The sequence below is a fragment of the Prenolepis imparis genome, unplaced genomic scaffold (assembly GCF_030444845.1).
Source record: "Prenolepis imparis isolate NDT839.2.m4 unplaced genomic scaffold, iyPreImpa1.0 SCAF_3, whole genome shotgun sequence".
Classification (NCBI taxonomy): Eukaryota; Metazoa; Arthropoda; class Insecta; order Hymenoptera; family Formicidae; genus Prenolepis; species Prenolepis imparis.
The window spans coordinates 12,322,670-12,339,508 of record NW_028141161.1 but is presented as its reverse complement, the minus strand read 5'-3'; the positions used below and the strand labels follow the sequence as shown (position 1 = coordinate 12,339,508).

General features: G+C 35.6%; 1 protein-coding gene and 1 long non-coding RNA gene across 12 annotated transcripts in view; one reads left to right on the top strand and one right to left on the bottom strand.

The window, feature by feature from the left end:
* Positions 1-16,839, bottom strand: part of LOC145934001 (uncharacterized) — a 93,997-nt gene that overhangs the window by 70,064 nt on the left and 7,094 nt on the right. The window lies entirely within an intron of this gene.
* The window catches only part of Mp (collagen XV/XVIII-type protein multiplexin), a 238,165-nt gene that overhangs the window by 217,690 nt on the left and 3,636 nt on the right, over positions 1-16,839 (top strand). For 8 of the 10 annotated variants that reach the window (XM_083034129.1, XM_083034128.1, XM_083034126.1 and 5 more), the window contains 10 exons: positions 3,113-3,194; positions 3,790-3,884; positions 5,061-5,237; positions 5,602-5,799; positions 12,494-12,523; positions 12,698-13,061; positions 13,626-14,017; positions 14,307-14,318; positions 14,578-14,682; positions 16,416-16,671. In XM_083034129.1, coding sequence (XP_082890255.1) covers positions 3,113-3,194; positions 3,790-3,884; positions 5,061-5,237; positions 5,602-5,799; positions 12,494-12,523; positions 12,698-13,061; positions 13,626-14,017; positions 14,307-14,318; positions 14,578-14,682; positions 16,416-16,671 — 1,711 coding nt within the window. The remainder of the gene's footprint in view (positions 1-3,112; positions 3,195-3,789; positions 3,885-5,060; positions 5,238-5,601; positions 5,800-12,493; positions 12,524-12,697; positions 13,062-13,625; positions 14,018-14,306; positions 14,319-14,577; positions 14,683-16,415; positions 16,672-16,839) is intronic. The other 2 variants (XM_083034127.1, XM_083034124.1) reach the window with 2 other exon arrangements.

Genomic DNA, 16,839 nt, shown 5'->3' with positions numbered 1-16,839 from the left:
ATATAAAAATCGTATATAATATGTTACTTCAAGTTGAAAATTTTTCGTCAAATGTAGATTGGTAAGAGAGAGATATGAGAAATATATTAACTATGTTATCACTTAATAATCAGAGATCCATTTTTGTAAGTAACAATCGACTTCACCAATCACTTCTGATTCGACCTTTATCCTCGCTCGATTGCAGAGATATATCGATCAATAACAGTAAATGCATATATTCTTATGATAGCAATCCTGCATCATCACATGAATCCTTGGCGGGAGATTCTGCTTTCCGTACGCTTGTCCGGAAATTCAGAAGTTGTGGCGCAAGCTTTTCTTTGCGCACGAAGAAAGAAAACGAGAGAGAGAAAGAGGGAACGGAACTTATTTCACCTATAAAATCCCGCACTCCGCGAAAAGCTTCGGGAATGTGCGTTACGGTATGGTGGCGAGATGCAAAGACGCGGTCGTGCATAGGAGGGCTGATCAGATGTGTACGGGTGAACGATTTCGATGGCGACGTGTCTCGTTACAGTTCTACGTGTTACTGCAATCGTACAGCAGGTGTTACGCGCTACTGTGTATGTGCGTATGTGGAGATGCCGCGTAATTCCACTATCCTGAACGTACTATATGGAAAAAAAGCACGAATTAAACATGACGAGCGTTTGCAGCAGAGCCAGCTGAAACTTCATTCGCCGAAACTGAAACCCCGCTCGTATTCCCAGCGTGCACGTTTCTCTCGAATGTATATGTAACTTCGTGTATGCGTGTATATGTATAAGTCAAAATACAATTCAAGCTGATCGTGCACCGCAAATTTCGCGTGGAAGTAGAATATTGAAATAACGTAAGAATTACTAATTATTATTGTGTACGGCTGTATAAATAATTGAATATTTGACGGAGTCGCGGAAAATAGAAAAAAAAAACAGAAAAATGCTTGATTATTATAGCATTTCGGGGTGTTTTCTTTATGCAACACTCGTGTTAAAATAAGTAATAACGAGATATACACTATTTTATAACCAGCTATTATAATATTATATAATATAATACTTGTTTGTGCATTATTATTACTTTATTTTCTAAATTCTCATTGTATAAATTGTAATTGTAAATAACTGTATTATGCCTTTAATAATAAATGGCATTAATTTAAATGCGACATTATAAATCCACCGCAACGTGAAATAAGCAAATCCACCTGCAATAAATACAAGCTATGGATAGTTACATACCGATGTTGAGAGTACTCTTTTTGTTTTATTCGATACTACGCGTTATTGCAATTGCACAACAGATGCGACAAATGTATTTTTTGTTCGCACGCACGCGTGTCGGTGACGTTCGAATACGCAACGTAAGCCAAAGCAAACGTTTAAAAAAAAATGTTACAAAATCCACGTTTCACAAAAATCAAAATCTTTATTGTGACGAGAAATGCGATCTGCTATGAGAAGTTTCCTTTCATTAAATCGTTTCGGAAAAATATTGGGTTGTCGAAAAAAGTATAGTTTGCGAGAAATAATAGATTGAAAAAATATTAAACTCTTTGTGTATTCCTCGTTCTACGAGGCCGCGAATAATTGTTCGAAAAAAAAATCGAATCACACGAATTACATTGTAGTTGGTTTTTGAATATAAAATATTTATCGCGTTTTTTTTTAAAATAGAAAATAGAGATAAAGATATAACAGGTATTGCTTTAATACTTTTATATCTGCATATAGATTCCAATGCATTCATGGATTTATTATATAGATAAAAGTTATGCATATGGATGACGTAGATTATAATTAAGTTTCACCATTTGTACGACTCACTTTAAATATCATATATTACGTTTTAGATTTTATAAATAATTAATTATTAGTGCTTTTACTATGTAACGAGTCAATTTGGTTTATTTCAATAAGTAAAAATCTATTTGAAAAAATTGTGAAAGCTATGTGTGAACGCGCAGAAGGTAAGATATTTTGAAATCTCCAAGCCATAAATATTCAATCTCAATAAACATTCCTAATATTTAATTAATATCTTCTACATTAATATCTTCATATATAAAAAATATCCAAAACGATCAAGATCGTTATTTCGACGAATTGGAGCAAATTAACAGATTTCTCGCGCAGCGGAAGTGGGATACGATATTTTTTGTAATAATGCAAGAACGTGTTCGATCGGCGAAAAATCCTAACCGGACGTCGACTCAGCCCGATAAAGCGCCGTCGTTACCGATAATTATCGGAAAACACTTAGGGCTGGTGTCATGTGTGCTAACCATACTGCCTGATTGGCTTGGAAGTTCATTAATCACCGTCACTGCTTGATGTATTATTCGCTTTTAACGTACAAGACAGGTCCGGTATCACGTCTGGAGAACTTTACTTGGGCATTGCATTGTTCACAACTGGCGCATGCGATCATTTATACTACTAGCTAATAATTTGCGACGGCAGGCCGTGACAAGATCCGGATCGGGACACGATGAAACGTGCAGAGAAGCAAGATATCTTATATAAGATTGTCTCGCTCTATATATATATATATATATATATAGCGTAATAATATTATAATAATATATTAGTAATAATATTATACTATTTATTTCTCACTTAGGCATATTATATATATATGTTATGCTCTCTTGTTTCTTGAATTTCATCATCTGTACATATATAATTACAAACTCATTTCAGGCCAATCTTGATTCTCGTTTCTTGTCATAACGCTGCAAAAGTTCCCGTTCACATAGTTTCATGAATTTCAATGACGTTATACGAACACTACGCAAATATTTGGCGCCCCTTCGTGAAGCTAATCAAAAACGGTCGACACATTGCCGTGTCACTTCAACATTGCGGTTTACACAATATATATACTTGTAATTTGCATATAAAATAACTAATCAGCAAACGATCGATAAACCAACCGCCCTGTTTCGCTATCTTCGTCACAACCAAATGCTGTAAATAATGTCTATACTATATTTATTACTCGCACCCCTGCATCAAGCCCCGAATTGGCAATCGACGATGACGACTTCGATAATCGTCCTGTTATGTATCATTGACAGGACAGCATAATCCAATCTTATCGGCATTGCTTATAATATTATTTTCAGATCGGTCGGGATGCGGACGAAGACAAAAGCGAGGAGAGTAACCCACCGCCATTCATCACGCCCCCGCCTCCGAATCCAGATTGTAAGTAAGGCTATCAAATATTAATCGCGATAACGATATTGTTTAATCGTTCGTAAAATGTGGCATTATATTGAGAATAAGATGTCCAAGTAATCTATGTTATGTCACCTATTTTTATAATATTTGCATTCTTCTATTAATTAAAGAATGTAAAATAAGTTTTCGTATCGATTTTCTTTCAATCGAATATATTTTTTATTGTTTTTTATCACGGATATTTTTCCAATCTAATTGCGAGGATATTCAAACTAACTCGTGAAATATAAATATGTATCGTAACGATATTTTGGGATAATCTGACAGTTCTTCCATTAATCAATGCACCGAAAGAACATCAATATTTTCTCTTTTTTTTCTAAATCTAATATTTCTAGTAAGGATGGGGCGGCGCGTTAAAAATCGTTTATTAATTTTGCCATAGCCGATGTCGATGCGTGCCATCGATTTCGGAGGTATCGCGTTGAAGAAATTATGATAAAATATGAAGCAAACTTTTTTAATCTACTTTTCGCGCGCATAAATCACCTCGGCGTGTCAAAATAGAGTGACGAAGTTGCGCGGACTTACGGATACATATTTGTTCTTTTTTTTTCAGATAAAGGTCCGAAAGGCGAAAAAGGCGACAAAGGGGATAAAGGCGAAAGTGTTAGGGGTCCTCCGGGTCCTCCGGGCCCGCCTGGTCGCGATGAGGTGAGTTGTATTTCTCAATCGAGACTTTTTTATAAGCCAATTTTAGTATAGGTGGCCACAAAAAAAAACGATTATTTCTTATGTCAATTATTTTCAGTGCATTTTTTTCAATAATTCCTAAACCGACATTTTTGAATAGTTCATAGCATTAAATAATCGATTGAAATAATTATGGTAATTGTTATATTAAGTTATATTAAGTTATATTAAGAGTTCATCTATTCTGGAAATATCCATTTATAAATTCGTCTAAGTACATCTCTATTTCAAATAGAATAAAAAAGATGGCAATAAATAGTTTATAATAAGAAAAAGATATACATATGTCATTGACTGACAATAAGAAATAAATTATATTTTATCTTATTTCAAAATTTTTATTAAAATTATATATTAACCTACATGTTCGGACTAGCATATCATTAGATTATATTTTATCTCATTGCATTCATCGCGTATATAGTAATATTGATTTCTTTGGAAATTTTCTTAATGGAAGAAATATCTTTTCTAATATAGTGATATAGACATATCTCGTTAAATTAACTGTAGGGACCGCGATTGCATCCGCAACTATCCGAGCGCCAGGCACGATATTGAAGGTAGCTTGTGAATATATGCGCCTGAATCCGGGATCACTCATTTATCTTGTTATTCACATGAGTCAATTTAGCATCGACGCTAGAGAACCAGTGCCTGTCGCATGTAACACTGATTATAACCAAAACCGCTTCCACGGTATTTACTATCTTCCACCGTTATTTTAGTATGCAGTATATACATGCAGTATATTTACTCGCTTCTAGACACCATTAAAATTTGATTATATCGCTGTGTAAGAAGTTAATGACAAGTTGCATAAAATTAAACAGAAAAGAAGAATAAAAAAACATAAAAAATATGAAATTATTAATGCTTCTCGTCTTATTATTTGAGCTAATTTCCCGTCAGATTGTTATATTAGAGAGATATTATTATTTAATAATTTAATATATTATTTTACATGTTATGTAAAATATATTTTTATTATTCATACTACTATAACACGCAAAAATAATTTATTTTCGTAATAATTTTCGTAATATACATAAGTAATAATTATATGTTATAATTGATTCACTAAAGTAAAATTATAGATTACAATAGCAGTATTAAATAAACCGATTTTTTTTAAAGGATTTGCTAATGAAGATACCACAGGGACCACCTGGTCAGAAAGGAGACCCTGGCACTTGCATCTGTAATGCTACGGCCTTAATGTCTTCCTTTACGATGCCGAAAATGATACAAGGGCCGAAGGGTGAGCCAGGAGTACCGGGACAGGAGGGAAAGCAAGGATTAATGGGTCTCACGGTAGCGATTTTTGTTCTACATATATTCCAAGATATTATCTATCAAAGCGCTAAAAAATGATATAGCCATTTATGTCTTTTTGTCTTATTACGGCAAAACTAAAAAATAATATATTATGATATCTCTACATCATATATAAAAAATAAACGTTTGAATAATGCAACGATTACTAATATTACCAAATTAATATAAATCGTTTATTATATCCGAATTCAAGATTTTCTCCAATTTTTTCCTTTCTATCTCTTTTCGCGTTAAATTTAATCAATTCGATTTAAAACTATATCAATCTCTAGCGCTTCAATTCTTTGCGCATATGCCACATCGTTGTGCTTAATTGCGAAATCTAACGTCACGATTTCAGGGTGTGGCAGGACAGCCAGGGGAAAGAGGGCTGCAAGGCTCGGCCGGGGCGAGAGGTGACAAGGGTAATATTGGAATACCGGGACCAGAAGGTCCCCAAGGTCAGAAGGGCGAGCCAGGTCGCGACGGAATTCCCGGTGAAAAGGGCGCACAAGGTCCACCGGGACCGCCTGGAAAAGGAGAATTCTCTAGCTATGACGTAAGTAGATTACCACGCCTGAATATGATCTGTCATGCCAAGGCCGAAAGCCGAGTTAAAATATTTTCCCCGATGCTTCTTCCGCGGCTTGCGCTCGCCATTTCTGCTTACCTCACGAGATTTTCTTTATGCCCATTATTTCTGGCGACAAGTAGCAATCTGCATAAAACTTTCGTCGAGATTCTCTTTTTTTTATTATTTGCTTTTTACTATCATCAACTCGCCAATGGCCGCGTGAGTTATTGTAACGAAAATGAAAGCGTGACGATAATGATTTTATTTGTGAGAAACTTTATTCTCTTGATGATTTATTAAAAGATCTATATATTTTTAACAATATATATATATATAGTTGACATAATATTAAACAACTTATGTGAACTGTAGAACAATGTAACCACATTTAGCAATGGAGCAAATTTTTAATTTTATATTAATATGACTGTCATATTAATATAAAATTAAATTATTGTAAAATTAAAAATAAATTCCATTATATTGTCTAATGAGATAAGCAGCTGGATAATAAAAGCAAACTGAATGTTCGGTTAAATGGCGGTTTCTGCTAAATATAGCAGCGGTATGGAAATGAAAATGGGAAGAGTGGAGGGTGATGCGATAAAATGTTAACACGAGGGATATGACATTGAGAAATTTTTGCTAGAGAAGAACATTTATTGTGTACGCGATTACTACGAAGTAGCGGAAATTCAAGTGCGCCCGACCGTACGAAGTCGTCGCTATAATAAGCAGATAAGTATCTCCTATTCAAGAAATTTTCATTATCCGCGTATGAATCTAGCTCAGTCGTATTATTCGCTATTTTCCCGAAACGGACAACGCGGCAACGAGAAACTCGGTGGGAAATGGAGACGATATCTTTTCCCGCGGAATCGTCGGGCTTATTATCAAAAGTATGCTATTGCAAGATCGCATTTGGTACCATCCATTGTGCATGAGCTCAGCAAATTATCCCGATTAATCATCTTTTTATTCATATTTTTATTCATATTATTCGGATTATATCATTGTATGTATATAAAAATTAATTGGATGAACATCTCCTTTCAAGTATTTGTGTGAAAATTTATATAAGAGAAAATATGTTTAAAGTAATTTTTTTTCTATGACTAATTGGTTTCGCATGATAAAAATTCAAATTGTTTATTTGGAAAATGATGCGATGCAAGTTTTAAACGTGCAATAAATTTGAATCGAGAGATGTGATTGCAATGGTAATTACGTCGATTAAGTATGTATAAGTCGTTTTATCGGACACATATTAAATATTTATTGCACTAATCAAGCATAAAGTCCCGATACTCTCGTAAAAGAATGTGAGTATCCAATTTATGTCCGGTTATCGAGAAAACGGCAATATTATTGCAGTATTATCAACACTATCACACGTTTCGAAGTGTATGAAAATGTACTGCCCCCTCGTGTGTAGCCGCTTTTACGTGTACTGGAACGACAACTACCAGCGATCCTACCTCACCGTAGGACGACGCGACAAGAAATTCGTTGAATGGAAATGGAACGCATATCGCCCCGCGGGGAGTAAGAAACCGTGCACGTAATAACGGTCGAGTTGTAAGTCCAACCCTCAACCTCCTCCCTTTTCTCGTACACGTACTCTCGTTTCCCGTTGTGCCTTCTCTCTCTTTCTTTTTTTTTTTTTTTTTTCTCTTTCTTTTCTCTCCCTCTCATTCTGGTCGCAGTTTGCCCTGATCCATTCTTAACAACGCGGCGAGTCTCACTCAACTTTTTGCCAGCCACGAAAAATGGTTGTGAATCGCGCTGACAGGCCCACGATATTAAAACGGTATACAGCATGCAAGTACATCTGCATACGCACGATATTGATGGCGGTAACAATTTTAGCGAGAATTCTCTGTATGAGCGATGTGCTTCGCAGGGGATGCTACATGCCAGCTCGAGAAATTCCTGAATTTTTCCGGTTTTTCCAATAAATAAACTCTTCTCTTCCCGAGTTTGTGCAACGAAGCGTAGTTGCAACATTTCCGCTCTTCTTCGTAACTACAACGTTTCAAGAAATACGAAAGAAAACTCGATTGATAACGAAAAAAAAAAGAAAATTAAAAGTTTATGCGCGCGCATATATGAAAGAAAATAACTATATTATTTTTTATTATCACATACTTGTTACGAATGTAATTAATATGTCGTTGAAACAGTAATATAAATATATTACCTATTAAATGATTTCTATTAAAAAATACCAAGTCTTTTTCAAAATTTTTCATCTCGTTACTTTTCCGATATCTCGTTATTTTCAATGTCCCCATTATCTTTTGCGATGTTTCCGATTTTCTAGATTCGTAACAACTCTTTCGGACAGACACCCATTTCAGCGCTCGGAGAGCAACAGCTATCTCGCGGAACGAGTTAAATCCACTTAAGATTGATATTCCACGCTGTCAAAGTCAGCGGGGAAGTCCAATTCCTGAAACGCTCTTCCGGCCACGGGTGGGAAAAGAAATCTCCGTGCTGTCGTGGGAACGTAACGATCCTGTCGCGCCTCAAACCGTCAATTTACCCCCAGAGATGCGGTCGTTTTTCACCTTGTTCTCTTGTTATGCGGCTCTCTCATGGAGGAAAAGCGCGGCGACGCGCGCGGAAATATAGTGGCAGAATGGAGGGCATCGCATCATCGCGCTTATCGGACTGCATCGCATCGCTTTATCCACGACACAAACCCATGTGATGCAGATGCGCCCGCATATCGTTGGAAAAGATCGGTGTGGTGACGCAATATTTATCCCGCCCTCATACTCGGCTATGAGAAAGATCGCAGAGGAAAAAAAAGAAAGTAGGGAATGCAGAATATCCCCTTGCGTTACAATTTTCTGTTTTCGTGTTAGTGACATGTTTCCAAATGTTACCGGCGAAAAAAAGGTTGACCCCCCAACCCGGTAATTGTTGAGACGCGTCTCGCAACGGAGAAAAAAATCTCGTTACTCTCGAAACCGAGAGCGCGGAAAGCACTGGAAGCTTCCTGTCGCTGCAATCGTAGTATAAAATGATAGCGGAATTAATATACACTTTAACTTTACAATATATTGCAATTCAGTAAATATAAAAGCAGTAGCACGTCATCAAGATTTTACAATTAAATTGTATCGTTTTTTTTTTTTTTGTGAGCGTCAATTCGATATGTCCAATATCATCCATAGCGTTTTCAAATTTTATTTTTTTATATTTTTAGAAACACGAAGGATAATATGGATGTGTCGATATGATGCTCCGAAAAAGATTTTATTTAATTGCTTGTAGTTTAAATAAACTTTAGAGAGATGAATATTGATATTTTAAATACAAAATTATGATGAAGATATTTTAAACGTGTTGTACAATAGTATCTTGCTTCTACAAATCTTCCTCTGTATATAATTTACCACGTTGCCACCGAATAGAGAGAATGATAACTTTATGAGTTAGATTACACTGTCTATTGTACACGCGATATATTTTCGCGCTGCGGCGATATCGGTTATTCAGATACAAACTGTAAAGGAAACATACGTCTCTACGAGGTAACGAAACGGTAAGCTTCTAGCTTTTGCTCGGGAATTGAGGAAAACCACGAGTCGCACGACACATAACGACATACATCATCGGATATGTATGTTGTTGCTTGCAGGGCGAATGGGGTTACGCGTTGTGACAATAGGGGATGCGCCGCTGTTGTTTAAGGCTCGTTAACGCCAGCTGTACCATTGATAAAGATTCCCAAGAAGCTGCATGGATAGTGTCCAAGTCGTTATAATATTCCGGATTGTCGATTCCAAACGCGCCGTTTTATTAATCTTATTCCGCGACATCATTAATCCATTCGTCACCGAATGCAAAGTAACTTAGACATTTCGATATATTCTAACAGAAAAATAATAATTCTAGATTGACGCGAAATCGTTAATCTAGAATTATTATTTTTCTGTTAGAATATATCGAAATGTCTAAGTTACTTTGCATTCGGTGACAAAAATTATTATTGATATTCTCTATAATATTACATTGCAATTTTATCTATTCATATCATTATAATAAAAACAATTTTATTGTAAGAATTATTACGTGACAATTATTAGCGTTTTTGAGATTTAAGTTTTTATAATACCGTAAAATTATAAAAATGTCAAGATCATCGATGTGTAGAAATATCCTTGAATCTACCTTACATTACATATTTTTTACTCAACAAAATATTAAAAAATATTTCAAATTATAAAATTCGACATGTTATAGATGTACATTCCATTTCTGTAGTGTTATTTTTCAGTGATAGATTCTCTCGACCCAAAAAATTTAAAGTCTATTTCTTTTATGAAAATATCGGAAAATCGTTGTTTTCAAATAATTAGAAATGAAAATAATTATTTATTAGCTAGGAAAATATTATTGCAGTGTAAATTAAATTATCTCGAATCAGTTAAAATTATGTAAGTCTTTCCTAACAAGCTTAGAAGATTGTATTTAGATTCTGTCTGTATTTCTATAAAAAATACAGCATCTTAACTCATATGCTTAGCTAATATGTAATAATTATATTAATTATTAATGTATATAATAATTATTCTGAAATTGATTTTATATTATTCTGAATATCAGCGCATTTAAAATCTCCTCCACAATATCGCACGGCGATACTAAGCAGTAAGAAGCATTTCCCATTAGTTTTGTCCCCAAATATCTTAATCGCGTCAAAAACAATTTCATATTACATACTCAACAACTGCGCGATCGATCGCGAGGATATGAAAAACTAAAATGGAACGATTTAGAACGCAAACACGTATTGGCAAAAACAAGACAAGAAATATTTCACGGTAGGATCAAAGACCGAAAAGCCTGTCGTCGAGACAGTTCATGCAAAGACAGACACACGCATACTGGCAACGGTTATCTTACGTGACCTCGCCTCGCGCCGGTCCTTCCTAGGATGTGCAAGAGCCCGATTTCCCCGGGGAATACAGAAACCAATTTCTAGGCTGTGCTACTGCATGCACCGGCTAGGTGTGCGCTAGGTAGGAAGGAAGGAAGGAAGGCTCAGAGATGCGCTCGAGTGTTGCATCCCCAGTACGTTGTACTTGAAGACGAAGACGCCCGGTAACGCTCGATCGAGATGCTCGCGCGTTTCGATGTGTGTGCATCGAGACGTTCGTTCGCGCGCTGATCGGTTTCGCGGCAGATGTTTCCCGGAGAATTCGCCGCGGCCCGGAATTTGAATGAATGGAAACGGAGTAGAAGAGAGGAAATTCGGGAATCGTATTAAAGCCGGAGAGAACTGCTTTAAAACAGAAGCGGATTTATAGGCACGCATAGTGCACGCGAAAGCAGAATTCGATACGAGTGAAGAATGCCATCGAATTCCGAGAAAAAAAGATGTGTTTTTTTTATGACCTAGTTTTATGTTTTGAAAAGACTTTCATAAATTTTACTGCGAGCGAGGTTTTTCGCTCTCTCTATTAATTGTATGTATAAATTTAAAAAAGATTGTTTACTGTGTATTGTAAATATATGCATGATATTAGTATTAAATGTTGAATTATGAAACAAACACTGTTAATTGAATTAGTTAATGTTGTTAGTACATAACTTGTTGAATATTTGTTGAGTAGTATATAATGTTGAAATTGTTTTTGATAACGTTCTATTTAATACAGAATAAGATGATGTAATGAAAATGGATTCGGTAAATATTTACAAAGATACAAATCAATATATATACACATAAATATCGATGTAGCCAAATAGAAGATGGAAGAGAAGCTATACATATATACATATATCGCTATTCTATCAATAGCCGAAGAAGTCTAAAAGTTTCAAACTATTCGCGAGAAGCTTTGAATGGATATGACGAACGATGAAACGGTGGCGTTGATATATAGATATACAGAAATCGCAGCGACATGATTTATAGCGAAATGCTGTACTAATGTGAAAAAGAGAATATTCGCTTTATAGAAAGCAGCCGGTATTGAAAGAAAATCTTAGAAGGAATTATTTCCCAAGCAAGTCTATTTTTGTTCTATGCAAAGACTTGCATATCGCAAATTACTGATTAATAATATAATTAATCTTTTCTTCTTTTACAAAATTATCTTAAACGTAAGAAAATAAATACTACAGCACATGTGATTTTAAATTTTTATGTCACAATTGAATATACAAGATTATTCTCAAATATTTAGAGTGTATATATATGTAAGCTGTGAAAAATTTATATTCTAAAAAATTTATATTCTAAAAAAATTATATTCTCATTATCACAAAATAATTATTTGTTTCTATGTACACGCAAGCATACTACATCCTTTAGAAAATCAAAACGTAATTTCAATCAGAGAAAACTTTCTTTTTAATTTTTTTGCATGTCTGAAAATCAATTTTACGTTTGAAAGGATTCAAATCACATAGCGAGCGTAGGAAACTCGTGCATTTAAGAATAAAATTTGCACTTGCGATTCTATCGGCGAGATTCGATTTACGCTGAAGCAATTGTGAATCACGTGCCACTGACGATTGTTCGCGCAACAATCATTTGCTGCTAATCAATGGCAATGCAAACGCGTAGACGGCAATGTGTCGGTTCGGCCGCGAGGCTCTCAGTCTCGCAACGTTATTCCAACGATCTAATAGCGAAATTTCGATTATTATGCGCATGCAGCCCAGTTGGAAGCCTCGAAATATTTACAGGGTGAGTACGGATTGGAGCATTCCCTGATTGCGCCGCGAATATCTTCCCCGATACTCGGAATATCCCTCTCAAATCATAAGATGTCAAAAATAATATTTATGCGCAACTTCATTAAAATAAATTATCATTATTTAACATAATGCTATCGTTTATTTGAATCTTCGTCGGATCTAGACGGAAGGAGGTATCACGATGAGGCCGGGACTCCCAGGACAGAAGGGTGAACCAGGCATCTCAGGAAGCCTTGGCCCTAAAGGCGAGTCTGGAATACCAGGGTCTAAGGGTATCAAGGGCGAACCAGGGCACAAAGGTGCCAAGGGTGATCATGGGAAGGATGGTCTCAGAGGAATTCAAGGTTCTAAGGGTGAACCAGGCGTAGCAGGCGCACCCGGTCTACCTGGTGCACCCGGTGAGAATGGACGACCGGCGGAGAAGGGCGATAAAGGCGACATAGGATCCGAAGGCAAACCGGGACCTCCGGGACCACCCGGTTCACCTGGTGCGAGCGGTCCCGGTGGCATAAACGTAGGGGATCTAGGTGAGCAATTTTAAAAACTTTTTCTTAAACATTTCTTTTTCGTGCGCAATAACAAGTCCAATTTGATGATACATTATTTTTTCATTTATTTATTCTTGCGCGTCCGTATTTTTCATATAATCTTTTATATAAAATAAAATTGCCCAAAAATTATTTATATGATTTATTATTTTATTAATCCTCAGCTACGATAAAGTCATTTTTTTGACATTAACAAGACATTAAATAAAATTATCTACATAAATAGTACTATAATTCGTGTCAAGAAAACTATTTTATTCTTTTATTATGTATGTTTCTATTATTTGTCTTTAATTATTTTTTAATAGAAAAAATACAAATTTTTAAATGTTAGGAAGATATAAAAGTCTAAAAATATTTCGATTTTTCTTTTTCTTCTAGTTTCATATCTAATATCAGAGATGTGTGTATGCGTGTATGAGTCTCTACCACAAAAAACTATATATAAGGATTGTAGGCCGTTATTAACAATGTTTTTTACGCTGAAGTTCAATATCTATTGTGTCGAGATAACATATAACGTGGAAATGTTATTTAATTAAGGATTCGGCACAAAGGGCGACAAAGGAGATACTGGAGCGCGCGGGTATAAGGGCGATAAGGGCACGAAGGGCGAGAAAGGCGATAAGGGTGATGCCGGTCCAGCTGGTATTCCCGGAATAAATGGTATTCAAGGACCTCAAGGAGATAAAGGCGAACCTGGCAAGGATGGGGTATCAGGATCAGCCGGCATACCTGGTTCTAAGGGCGAGAGAGGCGAAAGAGGTCCTCCTGGAGCTACTACCATTGCCAATTCTGGCGACTATATCACTATCAAAGGCGAGAAAGGCGCCGAAGGAAAACGAGGTAGGAGAGGACGACCTGGACCGCCCGGTCCTGTGGGTCCTCCCGGAAAACCAGGAACTATGGGAGAGATCGGTTTACCGGGATGGATGGTACGCATCTCACAATTTTTTACATTATTCCACTTTATATTACAGTAATACTAATTATGTAACAATAATTACGTGGCAATATTGATGTATAATTATTGATGGTAATTAATATTATTTGTATAATATACAGCCATTGTTATATTGATATGCATTCCATACGTATTCCATATTACAATAGCAAATGTATATCGAACAAATATATATCACTCATATATTGCATTATCTTGAGATATAAAATATATTTTATTTCTAAATAATATTTCTCCTTCTTTTACAATGCTAACCGAAGAACTCGATGAAGGTAGCCTTATATAAACAGATTGCATTAAATCATACGTACTTTATACAAAATATCATATAATATTTTTCTTATAATTCTCGGATTAAATATTTTTTGTATATTGTTATAAAATGAAAAATAAATTTAATAATTAAATAAATAAACATTTATTAAATGTGCACATCAAAAATAAATTGCTAAGCATCCGATGACGATAAAACCGAATCTCCGCACTAATTAAAACCTAAACGAGCAATTCATCTATCACTGTCTTTTGCAGGGTCGTCCTGGGACACCTGGAATTTCTGGAAGTACCGGACCAAAGGGACCCAAGGGAGAAAGGGGGGAGCCCGGCACACCGAGTCCTTACGGTGTTACCGTCGGTGTAAGTATAACTTCTAGTTTCTCGACGTGGTATCGGCCGTGTAAATTTCTCGCGCGCGCTAACTTTACATATAAATCTAAGTGCCCGCTAGTGAAGTGAAAATCAAGAACGAAAAATCAAACCGCGAATCGCTTGGAAATTTAGTTTTCACAAGTAACTCGTCGGTCATTCGTCCGCGAACAACGAGAACCAATCTCTCTTTTTAAAGAAAAAAAAATATAGCAGAAATAAAAATAATTTTTTCATCTCTCTCTTCTCTCTCGCGTGATTTTGATCTAACAAATTAAAGCAACAGGAAATATATATATTATAAATAATGTAAATTGTGTAAATGAAACAATACAGAGGTCTTTGAACAACAAACGGCAAAGTGATGGAAAAATTAATGCAGGAGTGCATGTGGCGTGCATGCATGTTTTTTCTCGCGTCTTCGTCGCTGAATTTATTCGTTGCGCCAAACAGAAATTTTCTCTCCCGTGGCGCGAGTGGAGTTTCGCGAGCTGTCACACCCGACAACTGACAAATAACGCATACTGATACGCACGATATGGCGCTCGTTTTGCTTGCGAGCCTGTATTTGTACGCAACGTATTCAACCAGACATAGCCGAATATAATAATTCTTTTAAATGTGAATTACAACTTCCAGTTTTACGAAGCATGTAAAACCGATCAATTGCATGCTAAGTATAAAAAGAAAATATGTATATCACAAAATTTCAGTTTTTTACGGAATGTCTACATGGAATAATAATTTATAAATAGATTTTTGGTCGCGCGAACTTATATATAAAATCAATTCTGTCTCAGAAATTTTCAAAGGAAAAGTTTATTAGATAAAAGGTTTCAGATATAATAATATAAATCTCAGATTATAAATGGAAAACACAGAGCTCTTTGTTTCCCAATTATTTTTTTATTTTATTTGGATCATGTATATGTGTAATTTTCAATACAATTAAATCTCTATGTAGATAAAATTCTTGTTTTTCATATATATGTATATATTTGAAAAACAAGAATTTTATCTACATAGAGATTTAGTTGTATTGAAAATTAAGAAAGAAGACGAAACACACGATACTCGTTAAAGAATGTCTAAAATATTTTTCGCTACATCTGAACCATCCTATTTTTACGCAGAATTTCTAACAATGCCGTCATTAAGAAATCGCAAAGATCTGGTGGATGTAATAAAAAGAAATCTTTGTGATGAAAATTCCACAAAATTATAAAGTACAAATAGATAACGAGAAAAATCGCTCCAGATATCCGTCATTTTTCTAAGGGGATAATGCAACATTGATAACGACAAAGATAGATTATTCTTGGAGAAAGAGCGATCACACGGTCGGGTAACAGAAAATTCCGATATCGTCTTCCCACGATCGAGAGAGGATGCCTCTCCCGCCTCTTCAGCATATAAACCGTCTCGGCTAAACATTCGTGAAAAAGAACGCAACGAAGAAATGTCGACAGAAAGCCGACGTGATGCGCCTAAGCGATCGTTGCATCTCATTCTTCTGTGTTTCCGATAAATCAACCGCTCCTGTGCGTTTGGCAATATACTTTACTACTTACTGATTCTCTACAAACCTATCTACTTGTCTATCAAAGTGATAAGAAGCATAAAAAACTGATAATAGCAGCTTCTAAAATATATACGTCTTCGCGAAACTCAGTTGTTAAAATTATCGTAAATTTATATTTGCGTATTTAAATATCTTTTTTTAGATCAAAGGCGATAAAGGAAACGAAGGTTTTCCCGGAATTCCTGGCCAATCGGGAAGAGAGGGCCAAACAGGACCTCCAGGACCACCTGGACTTCCTGGACCACCGTCCCAAGGAAAATACATTCCAGTTCCAGGACCTCCAGGTCCTCCCGGACCCCCTGGTCCGCCTGGATTATCCTTAATCGGACAGAAAGGCGAACCCGGAATCGGTAGAAGCCACGTTTTCGGTGAAAGAGATTATTACGGCTCTAGACAAGGTGAAAATTTTAAGAAGCTCGATGAAAATTATTATAATTATTCGATAGCACAGATAATAATTTTTTACTTTAATATTACTTTTTAAAAATAATTACAACTAATAATAATTATAACTAATTTCAATTAAAACGTCCATAGTCCACGAGTTTAATATTGCAAATTAACAA